Source organism: Balaenoptera ricei, chromosome 4 (genome assembly GCF_028023285.1).
Source record: "Balaenoptera ricei isolate mBalRic1 chromosome 4, mBalRic1.hap2, whole genome shotgun sequence".
Taxonomy (NCBI): Eukaryota; Metazoa; Chordata; class Mammalia; order Artiodactyla; family Balaenopteridae; genus Balaenoptera; species Balaenoptera ricei.
The window spans coordinates 161,861,326-161,881,470 of record NC_082642.1 but is presented as its reverse complement, the minus strand read 5'-3'; the positions used below and the strand labels follow the sequence as shown (position 1 = coordinate 161,881,470).

The window sequence follows — 20,145 nt, the reverse complement described above, 5'->3', positions numbered from 1 at the left end:
TAGGACAACAACAAAAGGTATCGTAGACACAAAACGGAAGTACCAGGAGAAGAATGAGAGGTGGGATCAGAAGAAGTAGTTGAAAAACTAATGACTGAGAATTTCCCCAAATTAATGTCAAACACCAACCCACAGATCCAGGAGTGCAGAGCACACCAAGCAAGATAAATGTGGGGGGAAAAAAAAAAGTAAAACTAGGCATGTCATTTTCAAACTACAGACACTCAAAAGATAAAGAAAAAATCCTGAAAGAAGCTGGGGGGAAAAAACACCTACCTACTGGGGAACAAAGATAAAATTTCATCTGAATTCTCAGAAACCATGCAAGCAAGAAGAGAGTGGAGTGAAATATTTAAAGTATTGAGAGAAAAAAGCCCACCAACCTAGAATTCTGCACCCTGTGAAATTATCCTTCAAAAGTGAAGGACAAATAAAGACTTTCTCAGACAAACAAAATAGAGGGAACTTGTTGCCAGTAGACCTGCTTTGCAAGAAATGTTAAAAGAAGTTCTTTAGAAAGAAGGAAAATGATATAAAGGCAGATCTCATTTTACTGTGCTTCACAGATACCGTACTTTTTACAAATTGAAGGCTTGTGGCAACCCTGCATCGAGCAACCCTATCGGTGCCATTTTCCAACAGCCTTTGATCACTTTGTGTCTGTGTGCCACATTTTGGTAATTCTCGCAACATTTCAAACTTTTTCATTATTATTGTATTTGTTACGGTAATCTGTGATCAACATCTTTGATGTTACTATTGCAAAAAGATTAGAACTCACTGAAGGCTCAGATGATGGTTAGCATTTTTTAGCGATAAAGTATATTTTAATTAAGGTATGTACATTGCTATTTTCGACATAATGCTACCGCTCACCTAACAGACTACAGCATAGTGTAAACATAACTTTTATATGCACTGGGAAACCAAAAAATTCGTGCAACTTGCTTTATTTCGGTGGTCTGGAACTGAACCTGCAATATCTCTGAGGTCTGCCTGTAGATCAGAAACACGGATCTGCATAAAGAAAGAAAATCACTGAAACAGAAATAAATGAAGATAAAACTAAAACTTTTATTTTTCCTATTCTTAATCAATCTAACAATTTGTCCAAAATAATAGCAACACAGTATTTAACCATGTATGCTTATGTACGTATGTATATCTATGCTTATGTATAATAAAATGAATGAAAATGATGATACAAGGGACAGGAGGGAGAAATCAGGATTACTCTGCTATCATAAAGTGCTCACACTAACCATGAAGCCTAAGAGTGTGAGATGAAAACAGACTCGGAACAGCTGTAAATACATATTGAAAACTGTAGGGAAACCAATTAAAAAAGCAAAAAAGAGCAAGTATAACTGCTATGCTAAGAAAGGAGAGAAAATGGAGTCATATAACATGCTCAATTAAAACCTCAAAAGACAGAGCACCTAAATATTATGGAAAATATTAAGAGATCTGAAGAGAGAAATAGACAGCAATCCAATAATTGTAGGGGACTTCAATAGTCAATTTTCAACAATGGATAAATCATCCAGGCAGAAAATCATAAGGTGACACTTGACTTAAAACTACACATTAGACCAGATGGATAACAGACCTATACAATATTCCAGGCAACAGCAGCAGAGTATATACATTTTCTCAAGAACTCAAGGAACATTCTCCAGGATAGATATCCTGTGTTCATGGATAGGAAGAATCAGTATTGTTTAAATGTCCATACTACCCAAAGAAAGCTACAGATAAAATGCAATCACTATCAAAATTTCAATGGCATTTTTCACAGAAATAGAAAAAACAATCCTAAAATTTGTATGGAACCACAAAAGACCCCCAAATAACCACAGCAATCTTGATAAAGAAGAACAAAGCTACAGGCATCACACTTCCTGATTTCAAACTAGAGTAATCAAAACTGTATGGAATTGGCATAAAAACAGACACACAGATCAATGGAACAGAATGGAGAGCCCAGAAATTAACCCATACATATGAGGTCAACTAATTTTCAACAAATAAGCCAAGAATACACAATGGGGAAATGATAATCTCTTCAAAACAGTGCTGGGAAAACTCGACAGCCACTTGCATAAGAATGAAAGCTCCTTGAGACACTGGTCTTGCCAATAATTTTATGGATTAGACACCAAAAGCAAAGGCAACAAAAGCAAAAATAAGAAGGACTACACTGAACTAAAAAGCTTCCGCACAGCAAAGGAAACCATCAACAAAATGAAAAGATATACTATAGAATTGGATAAAATGTCTGTAAACCACCTATCTAATAAGGGATTAATAACCAAAATATACAAAGAACTCATACAACTCAATAGCAAAAATAATAACAAAAACAACCCAATTTAAACTGGGCAAGACCCTGAATAGATATTTTTCCAAAGAAGACATATAAATGGCCAATAAGTACATGAAAAAGTGCTCAATATCACTAGTCATCAGGGAAATGCAAATCAAAACCACAATGAGATATCACCTCACACCTGTTGGGATATGTATTATCAAAAAGATAAGCAGTAACAAAAGCTGGCGAGGATGTGGAGAAAAGGAAAACTTCGTACACAGTTAGTGGGAATGTAAACTGGTACAGCCACTGTGGAGCTCCTCAAAAAATTAAAGATAGAACTACCATATGATCCAGCAATTCCACATCTGGGTTTACATCCAAAGGAAATGAAACCATTGTCTCAAAGAGATACCTATACTCCCATGTTCACTGCAGCATTATCACAATAACCAAGATATGGAAAGAACCTATCCATTGACAGAGGAATAGATAAGGAAAATGTGATTATATATATTCACACACACAATGGAGTATTATTCAGCCATGAAAAAGAAAGAAATCTTGCCATTTGCAACAACATGGATGGACCTAGAAGGCATTCTGCTAAGTGAAAGAAGCTGGACAAATACTGCACGGTATCACTCATATGTGGAATCTAAAAAAAAGCTGAACTCAGAGAAACAGTAGGAAAGTGGTTGCCAGGGGCTGTGGGGGTGAAGGAAATAGGGAGAGGCTGGTAATCGGGCACAAGCTTTCAGTAACGAGGTGAACAAGGTCTGAGGATCTGCTGTATACCATAGTGAACACAGTTGATAACACTGTGCTGTATAACTGAAATTTGCTAAGAGAGTAGAACTTAAGTATTCTCACTTTAAAAATAAAGGTAAATATGTGAGGTGACAGATGTATTAATTAGCTCAATGGGGGCAATTCACTGACAATGTATACAGATATCATCATTCTGTACACTTAAATACCTTACAATTTTGTCAGTTATACCTCAATAAAAGTGAAAATAGATAAAAGAAGTGAGCTTCAGGAGAGAGGAATTTAAAAACTGAGAATTTTTAAAACTTGGAAATGGGCTATTACGTGAATATCCCATCAATTTATGAAAACATATTTATTTTTTTAATTGGGGTATAGTTGCTTCACCATGTTGTGATGGTTTCTGCGAAGTGAATCAGCCATATGTACACACATATCCCCTCCTTCTGGGATTTCTTTCCCATTTAGCTCACCACAGAGCACCAAGCAGAGTTCCCTGTGCTATACAGCGGGTTCTCATTAGTTATCTATTTTATACATAGTAGTATATATATGTCAGTCCCAATCTCCCAGTTCATCCCACCCCCCCCTTCCCCCCTTGGTCTCCATATGTTTGTTCTCTATGTCTGTGTCTCTATTTCTGCTTTGCAAATAAGTTCATCTGTACCAGTTTTCTAGATTCCACATATATGCATTAATATACGATGTTTGTTTTTCTCTTTCTGACTTACTTCACTCTGTATGACAGTCTCTAGGTCCAACCACGTCTCTACAAATGACCCAATTTGGTTCCTTTCTATGGCTGAGTAATATTCCATTCTATATACGTACCACATCTTCTTTATCCATTCATCTGTCAATGGACATATAGGTCACTTCCATGTCCTGGCTATTATAAATAGTGCTGCAGTGAACAGAGAACCCTCTTGCACTGTTAGTGGGAAGGTAAATTGATACAGCCACTATGGAGAACAGTATGGAGGTTCCTTAAAAAACTAAACATAGAACTACCATACAACCCAGCCATCCCACTACTGGACATATACCCTGTGAAAATATGTACCTTAAGTTTACTTTTATCAAAGCATGTTCATGTCAGGCTCTAAACCAACATATGTGTGAGCACTGAATTAATTCACCCTTAATTCATGCTGATTAAACTCCCTACCTTTAGCTGCTTAAAACACACACACACACACACACAAACACACACAAAAACAAACAGAAACAAAAAAGCAGAAAAAGAGAAGAAGAAAACAACAAAGAACAAGGGCAACAAATAGAAAATGGTAATAAATACTGTAGATATCAATCCAACTATATCAATAATCACTTTGAATGCCACCTTGAATAATCACTTTTAATTGGTCTAAATACACCAATTAAAAGAGAGTGTCACAGTGGATCAAACAACAAGAAACAATTATATGTGGTCTATAAGAACCCACTTTAAATATACAGTTATAGATTAAAAGTAAATGGATGGGGGACGTGGTCCAGTGGTTAGGACTCTGTGCTTCCACTGCAGGGGCCACGGGTTCCATCCCTGGTTAGGGAACTAAAATCCCGTATACCGTGCAGCACAGCTCAAAAGAAACAAACAAAAAAGTAAATGGATGGAGAAAGATTTACCATGTAAACACTAATCAAAAGAAAGCAGAAGTAGCTATGTTAATTTCAGACAGAGCAGATTTCAAAGTAAGTAAAGTGATCAGCGATAGTGAGGGGCATTACACAATGATAAAGGGACAGTTCTCCAAGAAGACACAGCAATCCTTAACGTGTACGCACCTAACAACAGAGCATCAAACTGCATGAGCAGAAAAGTGATAGAACTGCAAAGACCAATAGATCAATCCACTGTCATAGCTGGAGACTTTGACAACCCTTTCCCAGAAATGGTCAGAGCCAGCAGGCAGAGAACCAGTAAGGACATAGTTGAACTGACCACCACCATCAATCATCAGGATATAATTGACATTTATAGACTACTTCATCCAACAACAGCAGGATACACATTCTTTTCAAGCTCACACGGAACATTCGCCAAGGCAGACCACATTCCGGGACAAGAACAAACCTTAACAAATTTAAAAGAATAGAAATCATACAGTGCCTTCTCTCAGACCACAGTGGAAGTAAACTAGAAATCAGTAACAGAAAGATAACTGTAAAATTCAAGATACTTGGAGATTAAACACACTTCTAAATAACAACATGGGTCAAAAAAGAAATCATAACAGAAATTGTTCAAGTATTTTGAATTTTGTCAAATTTTTGTGCATTAATTGGTAGTCATGTGATTTTTCTCCTTTAGATTATTAATACAGTCAATTACATTGAATGACTTTAATATACTGAACCAGCCTTGAATTCTGAAGATAATCTCTCCTCTGTTGCAGTGTGGTATTCAACTTATGTATTGCTCAATTCAATTTGCTATGATTTTCAAGGATTTTTACATCAATGTTCATGAGTGCTACTGGTCTGTAGTTTTCATTTTTTGTACTAGCTTTGGTTTTGGTATTAGTGTAATGCTGGTCTCATAAAATTAATCAAATATTTTATAGTTTCTCTATGTGCTTTGTTCTTAGAAAGATCTTCCCATTCCAACATCAGATATATTTTTAGTGATTGTTTCATGTTTCTTTCCTTAAAAAAAAAAAAAAAATCTTAACTCTATAACCCATCTGGAATTTATTTCAGCATATGGTATGAGGAAGAATCTAACCATTTTCTCCAAAATTGTCAATTGCTTCGGCCCCATCTTTGAATGATTATATAGCTGTACCTCATTGATTAGAAACCTCTTATTATTATAAACTAAATACACGTATATTTGGGTTTGTTTCCCAACTTTCTACATGGCAGCAGCAGAGTAGGAAGATGGGAGGGAGACTGGGGACCTGAGGTCTGAGAACAGACAGCGGACAGGAGGGGAGATGCCAGGAAGGCAAAAGAGCGCAGAAGAAGAGGGGCAGCCACAGGGGACGGAGGGTTCTGTGTGCGACACGGTATGGTCCAGCTGATGGATCTGTGATACTGCCGGACTCACAGCCCCGTCTCCACGTCTGCCACTTGGCCCACAACGGCCACCACCGCCACACGGCCCCTCCCGGTCTGCACAAAACCACCAGGCCCTCCAGCTCCACGTGGTCAGGCGCTTCGCCCTGAGCCGCTCGGTACCCCAGGCTGTCCTCACTGTCCTGTCGCCACAGTCCTCACTGCCCCTCTGACCATACATTCCGCAAGGGACAGGCGGGGACCACAGAGTGCCGCGGGCTTTCTCCACCTCTTCGTTGCACGTGCTCTGCTCCAGCTGCCTCCCGTGACCACGCCCCCTCCCGGCCCGGCCACGCCCCCTCCGCGGACCCTGCACCTGCGGGTGAACAAGCCTCCCCAACCCCGCTGGCCCACTCCTCCGCCCCCCTCCAGCCCTTTCCTCAGCCGCCCCCTCGGCCGGCGCACCCCCAGCGGCCTCTGCTGTGCCCCCAAGGCCCCGCCCCCGCACACCCCACGGGTCCCTACACCGTCCCCCCTCTGCTCTACGGGCCTCACCGTGCCCTGCAGTCCTGGGGCCTCCGCATCATGACCCCTACCCCACTCCTTCCAAGTCCTGGACGCCGTTGGCTGGCTACCTGACACACGCAAGTCCGGGGAGGCAGGGAGCCCGACTCCAGCCTCCCCCACTGGACACATGCAGTCCCGCCCCCGGCCCACACCACCGGGCTTCGGGCGCACAGGGGCAAGGACACCGAATCCCAGGTTTCTGCGCCCCGCCCCCTCTCCACCCCCTGCACCCCTCCCCTCCCCCCCCTCCCCTCCCCCCACCCCTCCTCTCTGTCTCCACATCACCTCTCCCAGGGGCAGAGCGGGGCCCTAGACAGCCAGGCTTCCCCGACCCGCACCGCGCCAAAGGACACATCACCGCAGCCAGGCTCTGTGTCCCCACCACCCCAGGGTGCTCAATAACATTTACCGAAAGAACGCTAGCGTTCTGGGGGCAAAGGCCAATGCCCACTTCATGGATTAAAGGTGTAGCAAGCACCTTTTTCCCGTGCATCATCTTGTGAATCCACAGCTGTTATTAACAACAAAATTATATCATGGACGTTGAGTCTATTTACACTCTATCTCCAGACAACACAATTTCAACAAGGCTAAAGGCCCAATGTCATTTGCTATCATTTTCCTCAATCTTTGCGATCTGTAAGAAGCTAGGGCCAGCATTCTTATTATTCATATAAGTTACTCACTTACTATTTAAATGGATTTCTTGCTGGAAACCCTGGTGGTGCTCCCTTCCCCTTCCCCCAGATGTCATTTTTCTGGGTTTTGACAGAGACTAAACTTAAGACTGCTGAGCCAGAAAGGGGGCTGGACCGAGGGTCTGAGGAGACCCACAGGCCCGGCTTCCACCCACTGCTCACTTACCCTCGGAGCACAGAGAGTTCGTGAGCAGCGTGGGTGGGCAGAACCAGAAAACTCTCCACCCCAACCCACGTGAGACTGGGGAGAGAATGTGGGAGAGCCTGGGCCTCGAGCTGGTCACAGAGGCAAACCAGGCGCTGCAGACAAGATTCTGCCGGCATTGAAAACAGCCTCACACATCAAGCACTGGATATGCGCAGCTTCCCAAAGAGAAGAGGGTTTATGTAAATCACTCACGAGAAAGTCACATTAACTTTGATTTAGGTTTCTCATAACAGCATTTTTTTAATCAGTTAAATATTCAAGACATTGTTCACACAAGAAATCAATTACACATCACCTCAGGAAAAAAGTCAGAATGAATCATGATTTATGAAGATTCCAGAGCCCAGAGCAGCCGCCCCAGCAGTGCCCGCTGCCCCTTACCAGCAGGCAGGTCCCCATCCACTCAGACACCAGCACGTCCACCTTCTCCGGCAGCACCACGTCCTCCACCTTCTGCTGGAACACGGTGATGACGTCAGCGAAGCCGTTCTGCATGACCAGCTGCCCTGTGTGCTGGGCCATCTCACTGGCCTCCACCGCGTACACCTGCACGTGACAGAAGCACCATCCGTGCGCGCCCCGGCCCCAGACCACGGCCCGCCGTCCACTCTCCCCAAGCCTGAGTCTCCTCGGCTGAGTCAGAGCCAGCAACAGGAGGCAGGCGGCGTGCTGGACGGCGGCGGTGGACGGCGGACGGCCACGCTGTGCCGCCTCCACCTGACGGAGCCCCGGGAGGACCTGCCTCTACGCGTAACTCCACTTTCTGCCTAAACGCAGACACAGGGCTGCAGGTGGACAGAAGCCTCTGCACCCACGTGGGCCGCCCACCCCAGGGCCCCAGGTTCCGACACACGCAGCGACACAGTCCGTAACCGACACAGGAGATTCTTGGCACTCGACTGAACAGTCAGACTTTTAGGGTATCAGCGGCTAATTACAAATCCAGATCCTCAGGAAGCCCTGAATGCTACGTCCTGGTTCTGGCAGGGTCTGGACTCGGGCGGTCACTGCCCTGCGGTGGCACCTGTGAGCTAGGAACCTCACCCACCTGTGCTGGGGCCGTCGAGAGGCGGCACCTCTCCGTGGCCCGGACGGGCTTTAACGGGAGGAGGAGGACAGGAGCCCAGCAGGGGTCCCAGAGAGTGGTCCACCCTGGCCCTGCCAAGGCTCACTTTCGGCGGCGGAGGACACGGGACGGTGGTCTACACAAGCAGCCCAGCCCAGACACGTGGACGCACGTGTCTCCTTGCGTGACTTAAATAAGTTTCACAAACACAGCCCACCAGCTGCAACTCACTGGGATATTTTCTATTCTGTCCTATGCACTCTGTGCTGTCTGCGACTCATTAAACCCACGTCGCAGCCTCTGGCGGGCTCCGCCTGCAAGAACACGCCGCCGGTTTCACCTACGTGGCGGGCGCTTCACCAAGACCCGGCTCGGAAGTTGTGAAAGGGCTGCTGCCTCCTACTCACTGCTCTCGGCTGAGCATAATGTGCACAGAAGAGGCTGATGATCCCAGTTCCACAGCCGACATCCAGAATCACTTTATCTTTCAGGGATTCTTTATTCTGCAGGATAACGTGGTGGTACTTAGTCGTTCGTGGCTGGTCTGCCAACATCTCCAAGTGAAGTTTCTAGGGGAAATACACATGAAGGGAGGATCACTGCCTGTAGCTGGAGCTATGCCGAGCTCTGGCTTAAGGCGGAGCGTTAGAGCCTGACCTACCCGCTCGGCCCCGCCACCCCACCCCTAAACTACGAGTGACAGCGTTTAAAAAATAAAAGGCCAAAATATGCAGCAGACACAAGCAAGAGTAGACAGTGAAGGAATGAGAGGGAAGCTTCCGGAACCCTCCCCGCTCAGCGGGCTGCACCACCCCAACAGCCAGGGGAGCGGAGAAGCAGGTGTGGACCACGGAGGTGGCGGTGGAGGAGCGGCCACATTCCCATCCAGACACAACGTGGCCACGATCCACCGAGAGCGAACGGCCAAGCCTGGGAGAGGCTGCGGGAGGCGCACGGGCCCCACTGCGTCCTCTCTGCGCGGGGCCCGCAAGGCCCCCCACGTGACTCCCCTCGCTGCCTGGGGACAGCAGGAGCCTCTGCGCCGGCGCTCGGGCCTGAGCGCAGGTCCCCAGCCACACTGCGGGCGGGACTCTCAACCTGAGGACACGCTCCACGGGCATCGGCCGGTCCCCAGGGAGGCAGAGCAAGGCTCCTCCAGACAGTTTGGGGCCACAGAGGCTGCTGGAGCCCCGGCTGCCAGCGAGGCGGCGCCCCCAGCACCTGTCCCCACGCCCCACACCATGGAGACCCAGCTCAAGTGGCACCACACACAGGGGGACAGATGGCCCGGCCACCCAGACCAGGTCAGCACCAACATGAGGCCTGCACGGGCCTCGGGAGCCCCGTGGCTCCTCGGAGACGGACAAAGGGAGGCCACCAAGGTGGACGGAGTCGAGACCCAGCTGTCCTGCCTGCGGGGCCACCCTGACGCCGAGCCAGAGCAGGATGCGGAGGCCCCAGGGGAGGAGGCTGGCATGGCTGCATTCGCCTCGGACACGATACACTTCAGAGCGAAGAGCATCAGGTCGTGACAACACAGGAATCACTTCAGCAAGAGGACATCAGAATTCTAAATATTCTCGGACCTAATAACAGCTTCAAAATACACAAAGCAAAAGCCAGTAAAAATGCAACAAGAAACAGACAAATTCCCAATTATAGTCAGAGACTTCGACACCCTTCTCTCAGTAACTGACAGAAGCAGAAAATCAGAAAAGACAGAGACGCGAACAACACTTTCAGCCAACTTAATCCAACTGATAGAACACTTCACCCAACCATTTACAATAATACACAACAATATCTAGGAACAGATTTACCTAGAAAGGTACACAACCCTGTATGATCAAAACCTTAAAACTCTGACACATAACACAAGGCTTAAGAAATGAGAAAAGTCATCACAAAGATGTCACTTCTCCCTAAATTAATGCACGTTTTCCATGTAACACATTAGAATGCCAAACACCTGGACAGGGGTGGAGGAGGAGCCAACAAAACGATAATAAAATTAGTTTTGTTGCAGCAAAAATAGAAATGAGACTTTTCTGATAAACAAGAACAATAAGCAACAATGAACAGGCTGGGGAAACAGCATAAACAGGCCTGAAAGAGTTAAGCCATCTTGGTTAATCTTTAGCTGTTACTACTAACAAACACTTGTAGCTAGACTTGTCCTTCACAAAGCTAAACAAAGCTAATTACTCTGATTCCATATGAATCGTACCCTGCACCTGGCATTTACTCTCGATGCATTCACTTGTAGCAAGTCACCCCTTGTAGCTGTTTACATTTCAGAAAGGTCGCAGGCCGATAACCCAGAGATGAACGGACCCAATTACCAGGCTGCCTGACGCCAGCAGTGACTGTTTTAAAATACTGCAAGAAGAAGAAGGACGCAAGACCTTCACCACTTTGATCCTATCACTTATCCTGGACTGTGAGTTCCACCTACAAGACCCCCTGTAATTGCCCAGGAGGAGGGGGCACAGTTCTTGAGGCGCTAGCCTGCTGGGTCTTCCCTTTGCCTGGCAAAGAAAATACAAAGCCTCTCTATTTCTTATCCTCCAAATCTCTGTCTCTGTATTTCTATTCGGCATCGGTGCACAGGGAGCCAAAATTTGCTGGCAACAGTTTCAAAAAAATAAACAGACGAGGCCATGACAATGCTAAAAATTAGGAGAACTGCTAGAGGCCTAGCTCTTCCAATCATTAAAAAGCATCTGGACCTGCAGAAGAAATAACCGGATCAATGACACAGAACAGAGATTCCCAAAACAGACCCTAACAATTTGACATATGATAAATGAGCGTTGCACATTATGCAGAAAAGGAAGATTAACCAAAAGCTGGAACAGCTGGATATTTGTGGGGAAATTAAGTCGGAATTTTACCTTATTCTTTACAAGTAAATTCCAGATTGATTTAAATATTTCATTGTTAAAAATGCGATCACAAAAGTTCTAAAAGAAAGCATGGATATTTATAATCTCGGAGTGAAGGCCTTGAAAATAGGACACAAACGCAGAAGCTACAAAGAAAAGAAGGACAAATTAGACCATATAAAGATAAAAAGTTCCATGGGGGAAAAACAGCAGCAAATGGTCAGTGTGATACATATAAACACAAGCTAAACTGCCTATTTAACATATAAATTGACAGAAATCAAACGAAAAATGGGCAAATTATATGAAAGTTTATCAAAAAATAAGAAATACAAAAGGCCAATAAAATATGAAAGAGGATCAATCTCACTTTAAAAAATGTAAATCAAAACCGAGATACATATTTCACCTTTAAGATTGGAAATCTTTTTTCATTCTGAAGACTTGTGGTGGTGAAATACCAACAGCACAATTCTATGCTGTTGGTATCTTTCTGGCAGGCAACTTGGCAAGATCCACCCAAGTAAAAAACACATATGTACACCCTTCAAATTTACCCAGTGGAAATTCCAGCAAAGGTTTAGCAGGATTTATGTAGGAGGACATCCATTACAGCATTGCTTGCTGTGATGAAAACTAAATATGATCCTTTTCAAATCAACACAATACTCCGCAGCTGTTGTAAAGAACAGACCTTCAAAACAGTACAGCTGCATGAGAAGAGCAAGGTGAAAAACAGTGTGTGTGGAACTATTCCTCTCCTATAAATTTAAAAGAATAAAACAGATGCAGCTTAGATTTGGAAGAAGCATAAACACTGTTGCTGAAAGAAATCTCAAGGAGCAGAGTGAGGAGACAGACTTCAGATTATCACTATGTCTTTCTTAGTAGATGGAAACCTCTAAATATGTACACACATCAGTGGTTTTTCATTTCCTTTAACATTTTTAATTGTCAAATATGACATATCTACAAAAAAGTACACTAAAAAGTACTTTAGAGTTTACTTAACATAGCTACATTCCAAACACTCCTGTGCCCACACCAGAACCCTGCCAGCACCCTGGACCATCTCACCCGGCCTTGCCAAACATAGAACCCCCCCTTACCAGTAACCCCCATCCAGATTCTCAGGGGAATCAGGTGCCTGATCTCTAGAGCTCCACCACTTATTTATACATTCATAGGCAACACCTTTTAACGCTGCCTTATAATTTATATAATTGAATCAAACATAAGGTATTCTTTGATGTCCTGCTTCTTTCACTCAACATTGTATTTGCAACGTTCATCATGCATTTAGTTTTATTTAGTTTAAAATATAAACAGGGTTGTCTGGACCACAGGACTCTGGGTCTTTATTCACATTGGAAAAAAAACAAACTAATAAGCTAGTTATTTATAGGTATTACTGTTGATTTATATAATTTTTTTGTGTTTTTTTTGTTTTTTTTTTACGAGCCGAATGTTTCTTTTATTTAATAATCTACACAAACTAATTCTTCTGTTAAACACCAATTGCGGGGGGGAAGCGCGCACACAGTCCCCCACTACCACAAATTATGCAGTCGAGTTTCTCCCATTTGGAGAAATCGCAGGCGTCAGCACACCCCCAGTGCAATGGGTGAGCCTCATCCTGGGAAAACCACCTTCATGATCACGGTATCTCCCCTGCCAGGTAAGTATGAACCACTCTTCCCCGCCCCCCCATACAGCCTTAGACTCCTACACTGTACACACACGCTCCCTACCCACCCTCCGCCCCCCCTCCCCTTCCACGCCTCTCAGCCCCTCCAAACGACTCTGCTAATAAAATCCAAGCAACCTCTCTGGAAAACTTCCACAGCCCGGGAAGTGGCTCACGGGGAATTGTACCCCTACGCTGCAAGATTTACATCTGTATATCATTTTTAATGTAAAATTTGTTACTTTTTTTTTTTAATACTGAGAAAGGTTCATACCTCCATTGCTCAAACAATATCTCTAAACCAGTGGTCTGCACATTACAGCCCGTGGGCCAGTCCAGCCCACCACCTACTTTTATATGGCCTACAAGCTAAGAATGGCTTTTACATTTTTAAACGGTTTTTAAAAATCAAAAGAAGAATATGACACATGAAAATCATATGGAAGTCAAATTTCAGTGTCTATGGATAAAGTTTTATTGGAACACAGCCCTGCTCACTTGAAGTTTTGTACAGCTGCTTCAGCATTTGGATGGCAGGGCTGAGCAGCTAAGGTGAAGAAAACATCTGTGGGCCCTGCTCTGAATGATGAGTAGAAGCCCAGAAATTATTTTTAAACTTAGAACCTAAAACTAGCGAGAAGCTAGCGCCAGCCGGCCGGGCGGGCAAGGGAGGCAGTACCAGGGTCCCGTAGCTGCCGAAGTACTCCTCATCCTGCCACGAGTCCTCGGGGCCCCAGTCCTCCACGTGCTTCCCCAGGTGGTTCGCCGGGATGTACCCGCAGCAGCCGGCACGCTCACCCCACCACCAGTCGGCAGTGGTTTGTCTCAGGATGAGAATTTTCTCTCCTCTCAAAAAGCTGAGCTATAAAAACATACAGAGAAATGAAAATTAAAGAAAAACCTGCAGTTCGTATTTCAGTGATAAATCCCCCATCACTGGGGCCCAAATCACAGCAATTTCGAAAAGGAGTCAATGGGTAAATGCATCAACTGACAATATATGAAAATGATACCAGGATTTTAAGATTTTTGTGGAATATCTACACGAAACAAAAGCACACCTTAATTGATTTTTTTTAAAAAAAAGATTAAACATTTTCAAACAGTGTAAATTTCTTAGAACAAAATTTCTAACAGCCCCTTCACCGTAACTCAGCTAGGTGGCAGCTGATTCGGTTACTGGAGGCTTATGCTAAGAAATTCCTATTACAAAGTAAAGAATGCTACATTCAAGTAGATATTTTTATTTTACACCCAACTTTTCATTAATTAGAAGAGGTTCTAAGTAAGGGTTTCAAAGCAGAAACTGAAGCAGGTACCTCCACCCCCGTCCCTCACCCGGGGATCCCCTTCACATCAGGCTTGGGACCCGAATTTGTCAGGCTGGGAGGGTCACCCACAGGTCTCCTGTGGCTGTGAAGTATCTGAATACTTCTTTATTTAAATCTGCTATGACTTCTGCAAATTTTACATCTAATCCTGTCCCTGAACATGCTGAATCCACAAAGCATAAGCCCACATGGCTACCTGCGTCTCATCGGTGGCAGAATAGTCTGCGATGGCCACGAACTCCTCGGGGTGCACACTACCCTGGAGGTTCCCCTCCTCACCCTGCACGGCGGGGTCCTCTCCCTCCTGTTCAAAGCAAGGGAGAAAGGGAGGTGACTGTGGGGCTGCCATTCCTCTCCGCCCTTCCCTCTGCCTGTCTCTCCATCTGTCTCGCTCCGCCTCTGTCTCTGCCTCCCTGTCTCTCTGTCTCCATCTGTTTCTGTCTATCTCTACGCCTCTGTCCTCTCCGTCTCTCTGTCGCCGTCTCTGTTTGTCTCTGTCCCTTTCCGTCTGTCTCTCTCTCTGCCTCTCTCTCTGTATCTGTCTCCGCCTCTGTTTCTCTCTCTTTCTCCACCTCTGTCCCTCTCCGTCTCTCTGTCTCTGCCTCTCTCTCTGTCTCCGTCTCCATCTCCGTCTCTGTCTCCGTCTCTCTCCACCTCTGCCTCTCTCTCTGTCTCTGTCTCTGTCTGTCTCTCTTGGCTCCAGGTTATTAGGATGGTTTCAAATCAAGATTCACGTGACCACGTTTTCATCCTACAAACACTTGGGGTCGTCTCCACCAGCAGAATGAAAGGATCTCACCCTCCCTCCACCTTGACTTTAGTCTCTAGTACAAAATGACTCGCATCCTTAAGCGAACGTCAGAGAAAGAACAAGAAAGAGGCACCGTGAGTGACCACTTAGTGACCGACCCCGTCAGCAGCAACGCTCTGAAGGTGGTGACCGGCCCAGGAGAAAGCAGCCCTGCCTGGGCGTCAGACCCGAGGGCCGACAGGGGGCAGGGCGCAGCCCTCGGGGCGCACTGCTGCTCAGGACTCGGAGGGGGCGCCCTGGGTCTCGGCTGCACGCGGCCCGCCTCCCTGTATGTCCAAACGGGTCTCCCTGGAGGCCACCCCAGAGGCGGCAGGGCCCCAGCTCGCGATCCAGTTCACTGCAGCAACCCCGCCCGGACATACGTTTAAACAGATTTTCCTAAACGTAACCATCGTTCATGTTCATTTTAGAAAATGTGTGGAAGAACAAGAGCACAAGGAGGAAAATTAAAGCTAAGTGTGAGCTTGCTCATTGGTCAGAGACCAGTGACGGTGACACGTAACCGTTGCAGCACTTCAGGCTTTCTTCACGTGTACACGCAATACCTCCTTATACGGTGTTTACCGGGATCATAAAACTCTGCCTTATGACATATTTTGCACTTATTAAATTCTGAACATTTTTCCCCATTATTAAATACACTTCTAAGCACGTTTTCAGTATCTCATTGTATTCCATTCCATGAATTATTGTAACTTATTTATCAAATCTCCTATAAACATTTAAACTGTTTTCAGTTTTGACTAGTATAAATTATGTTAAGGTGAACTTTAATATGAATCGGTCTGTCCCTGATAATTTTCTTAGGATAAATTCCTGAATATGACACTGAGGGTCAAGGTCTTTTACGGCTTTGATACCACCACCCGATGCCTTCCATGGGGCGGCCGCTCGAGCTCCTGCATGCGAGGACGGAGCCTCGTGAGTTCCCTGCGCCCGATCAACAGTGGATGTTAATCACTGCAGCCTCTGCCAGTCTGAAGGCGAGAAATTACCTCTTGGTTACCTCCATTTGCCTTCCTTTGATTATTAGTGATCAAATATGATTTTACCTATACATTAGTCGTCTTTATTTTAATAATCACCTGTTTGCATCCTTTGCACATTTCCTATCACAGTAACACGATTCGTTTCTGCTCACCCTCATCCTGTCCGGCTCCACCCGCGCTGTCTGTCACCGGCCCCCCACACCCCCGATCCTCACGGTCGCCTGGTGTACATGGACAGCATGGAGAGGGAGGAGGGTCCCCACACCTGTGCTCGTGTCACACGTGCGTGCACACACACGTGCACACACACAATTTATTTTTTCTTTTGACATCGCTTTTTGTAAAAGATACCAGTTTTAAAAAATTTTTCTTTTTTCACTCACACAATAACTTGTGGCAAACTCCCCACCTGCAGAACTCTACATAACATACATATATATGTTATGTACGTACACATGTACATACATAACATATGGCTACATAACATTCTGCAGCGGGGATTCTGCCTGAGCCTTAAGTCATCTTCGACTGATGGACTTTCTCTGGATGTCCAGTTTTCTACCACCACAAACGTCTGTGCACATTTATCCTGACATGATGACATTTTATCTCTATGGGATAGACTGACAGGGCTGAAACATAAACATAGTTTTCACTCAAACATTTGTCAGATTCTTTCCATAAAGGATGCGGCACTTCACACTTCACCAGCAGTGCATGGAGTAACCGTCTTTAATTTTTGCCAGAGGAATAGGTGTAAAGACTCCAGAAAAGGTAAACATGTGGGGAAACACTATTACTTATACTTTATAAGAAAGACTTTTGATAGTACAGAGAAACAATAATAATTTATTGTGGGGTTTATAGCATATATAGAAGTAAAATATAACAACAGCACAAAAATAGCGGCTGGTAAATGGAACTAATTTACAGGATTCTTGTGAAGTGGTCAAAAAGAAAAAGACTAGAATAGGTTCAGGATGCATATCATAATTTCTTGGGTAACCATTAGGATAATGTTGGGCTGGCCAGAAAGTTTATTCAGGTTTTTCCATAACATCTTCAGAAAAAACCAAACAAACTTTTTGGCCAGCCCAAAAAGGTACAGCTAAAAAGTCAACAGAGGAGATAACATGGAATTATAGAAAATATTTTATTAATCTAAAAGAAGGCAAGAATGGAGAAAGGTAAAAAGGAAGAATTGTGACAAGTAGAAAACAAACAGCAAGATGTTAGGCTCATGTTAGACTTATGTTACATGTTAATGGACTGAATACTCCAATTAAATGGCAAACATTATCCGACAGGAAAATAAAAGACATAACTATAAGCTCCTTACAAGAGGAACACTTTAAATATATGGAGTTAGTTTGGCTGAAAATATAGGTATATATGTGTCTGTGTGCCATGCAAACGCTAAGACAAAGTAGATGCAAGGCAAGAAGTATTAATAGGTAAAAAGAGAGACTTCATAAAAATAAAAGGGTCGACTAATCTAGAAAACAAAAACTAACCTAAACATATGCACCAAATAAAAGAGATTCAAAATGTATGAAGCAAAAAGTGATAGATCCTAAAGGAAATAACAAAAAAAATAGACAAATCCACAATCACTGTGGAGATTTTTGAAACTCATCTCTCTCAGTAATTGATAGAACAGATGGACAAAACATCAAACAGGATATAGATTTGAGCAATACTAATAACCCATTTGACAGTGAAGACATTGAACACTACACCCAACAACTGCAGAATAACTTAGTCTCCGCAAGTGCACATGGAACATCCACCAAATAACCCTTACGATGAGACCATAAAGCAGGCCTGAATAAATTTCCAAAGACTGAAATGTTATATTTTCTGACCAAACATAATCAAAACAAAATTAAATTAAAAAAATATAAAATTTCCCACGTTTGGAAATTAAGCAACACACTTCTCAATAGCCCAGAAAATTTCTAATTTCCACTGTGATATATTACAAAGTATTTTAAGTGAACAATAATGAAAATACAATGCATTTAAATGTGTGAGGTGCAGCTAAAGCAGTGAATAGAGGAAAAGTTAACAGCTTTAAAGATACACACACACACACACACACACACACACACGAAAAGAAAGGTTTAAAATCAGTGATCCAAGCTTCCATCTCAGGATGCTATGAAAAGAGAAAATTAAACCCAAATAGAATAGAATAAAGGAAATAAAAGCAGAAATCAATGAAAGAGAACACAGACGGACAAGAGGAAGTTAACAAAGGTTTCTTTGAAAACATAAAATTGATAAAATCCTAAAAAGATAAAACGCAAACTGTGACTATCAGGCATCTCTTCTGTGATGAAGAATGCTATTACCAGGATGAACACAAATATTATTGAAATACTACCATGACTCATAAATAACCAGGAAAACTAAAATCACAAGATACCATTTCTAACCCACAGACTGACCAAAATTAAAAAGCCTGATGTTCTCAAGTGTTAGCAAGCACTTTGGGCTCCTGGCAGACCTGCGAACTGGTAAACCACCTGGGAGAACAATTGCTCATTATCTAGTAAAACTGAAAATATGCAATCTCTTCCATCCTACAATGCCATTATTGGGTAAATACCCTGGAGCACAATGTGCACAAAGAGACACATTGAAGGATGTCACTGCAGCACTGTTTGAAATAGAGAAAAACTGGAAGCAATGTAAGTGTCCAACAAAAGGGAAAGAGATAAAATGTGGTATATACCTAACGTACAACAGTAAGACTGAACAGACCTACATACCTACCTGTGAATGTGATACATTTCATATAAGGAACACACTACAGGGACCATCCTTCAGGACTAAACCAGCTGTACCCATACATTAAAGACAAATCCCTCAAAAGTAACATAGGTGGAAAAGGCAGGCTGCAGAGGACACACAGACTATGACACCACTTAGGTAAATTCTAAAAAGCACACACAAACAATATCATATGTTGCTCAGATGCCTATTTAAGGTATAAAAATATAAAAGATGGTGCAGAAGCACAAATATCAATTCATAATTCATAGTAGTGTTTGCCCTTGAGACAGAGAAAGAAGAATGGGACTGGGGAACAAACTTTATTTATGTTTTTTCATTCATATATATACTTATATTCTGAAGTAAATATGACAAAATGTTAGCAAGTTTCCACTTCTGGGTAATATGTATTGATATTTGATGTCTGCAATGTTATTCTGTAAATGTTCCAGTAGTTTTTTAATTTCTCAAAAGAAAATTAAGAGATCCATGAAGTTAAAACATTTTATGATTAATTTTAATATTTTAAGAATCATATTTTCATAATTTTAAGAAACAGATTAATGAAATTATCCAACTACAAATAAAATTTCTATATATAAAAACCCAAATGAATTTAGAACGATAATTAGAATGTAAAGAGAAAAAAAAATGTTAAAATTGACATCACAGACATGAAAATGTTTTTTAAAAAACATTATTTATTAGAGTATTCTGGTTTTTAACTTTACATAATCGACATTCCTTTAAATTTAAGGTGACTTTTTTTTTTACTGTTAACTTGAATGAAATTATATGTGTGTCCCAGGCAGAAAAACAGTATGAATATATAAATCTTTTCTAATGTCCAACCTGTCTCTAACATATTATGTTTGGGATGTTTTTAAATAACTTAAAAAAAATGTGCTTTCTTCACCAGCTCAAGTGCCAAAAATGGAACCCTAGATTCCTGGGAAGTGTTTACAGTGCCCATTTCAGAACGTCATGTGTGACCTTTACACACTGTGCATTTCCTCTATTGAAGCGTCCCCTGGTTACTG

The 20,145-nt window shown here is 43.3% G+C and overlaps 1 protein-coding gene and 1 non-coding gene across 2 annotated transcripts in view; both read right to left on the bottom strand.

Annotated features, from left to right (window-relative positions):
- The window catches only part of PRMT2 (protein arginine methyltransferase 2), a 42,001-nt gene that overhangs the window by 20,200 nt on the left and 1,656 nt on the right, over positions 1-20,145 (bottom strand). Inside the window, 4 exon segments of the mRNA XM_059921786.1 lie at positions 7,940-8,104; positions 9,032-9,193; positions 13,876-14,058; positions 14,724-14,831. Of these exon segments, the coding sequence (XP_059777769.1) occupies positions 7,940-8,104; positions 9,032-9,193; positions 13,876-14,058; positions 14,724-14,831 (618 nt within the window).
- Positions 13,032-13,195, bottom strand: LOC132365668 (U1 spliceosomal RNA). The gene has a single exon (XR_009503190.1). It is a non-coding gene; the product is annotated as a U1 spliceosomal RNA (small nuclear RNA).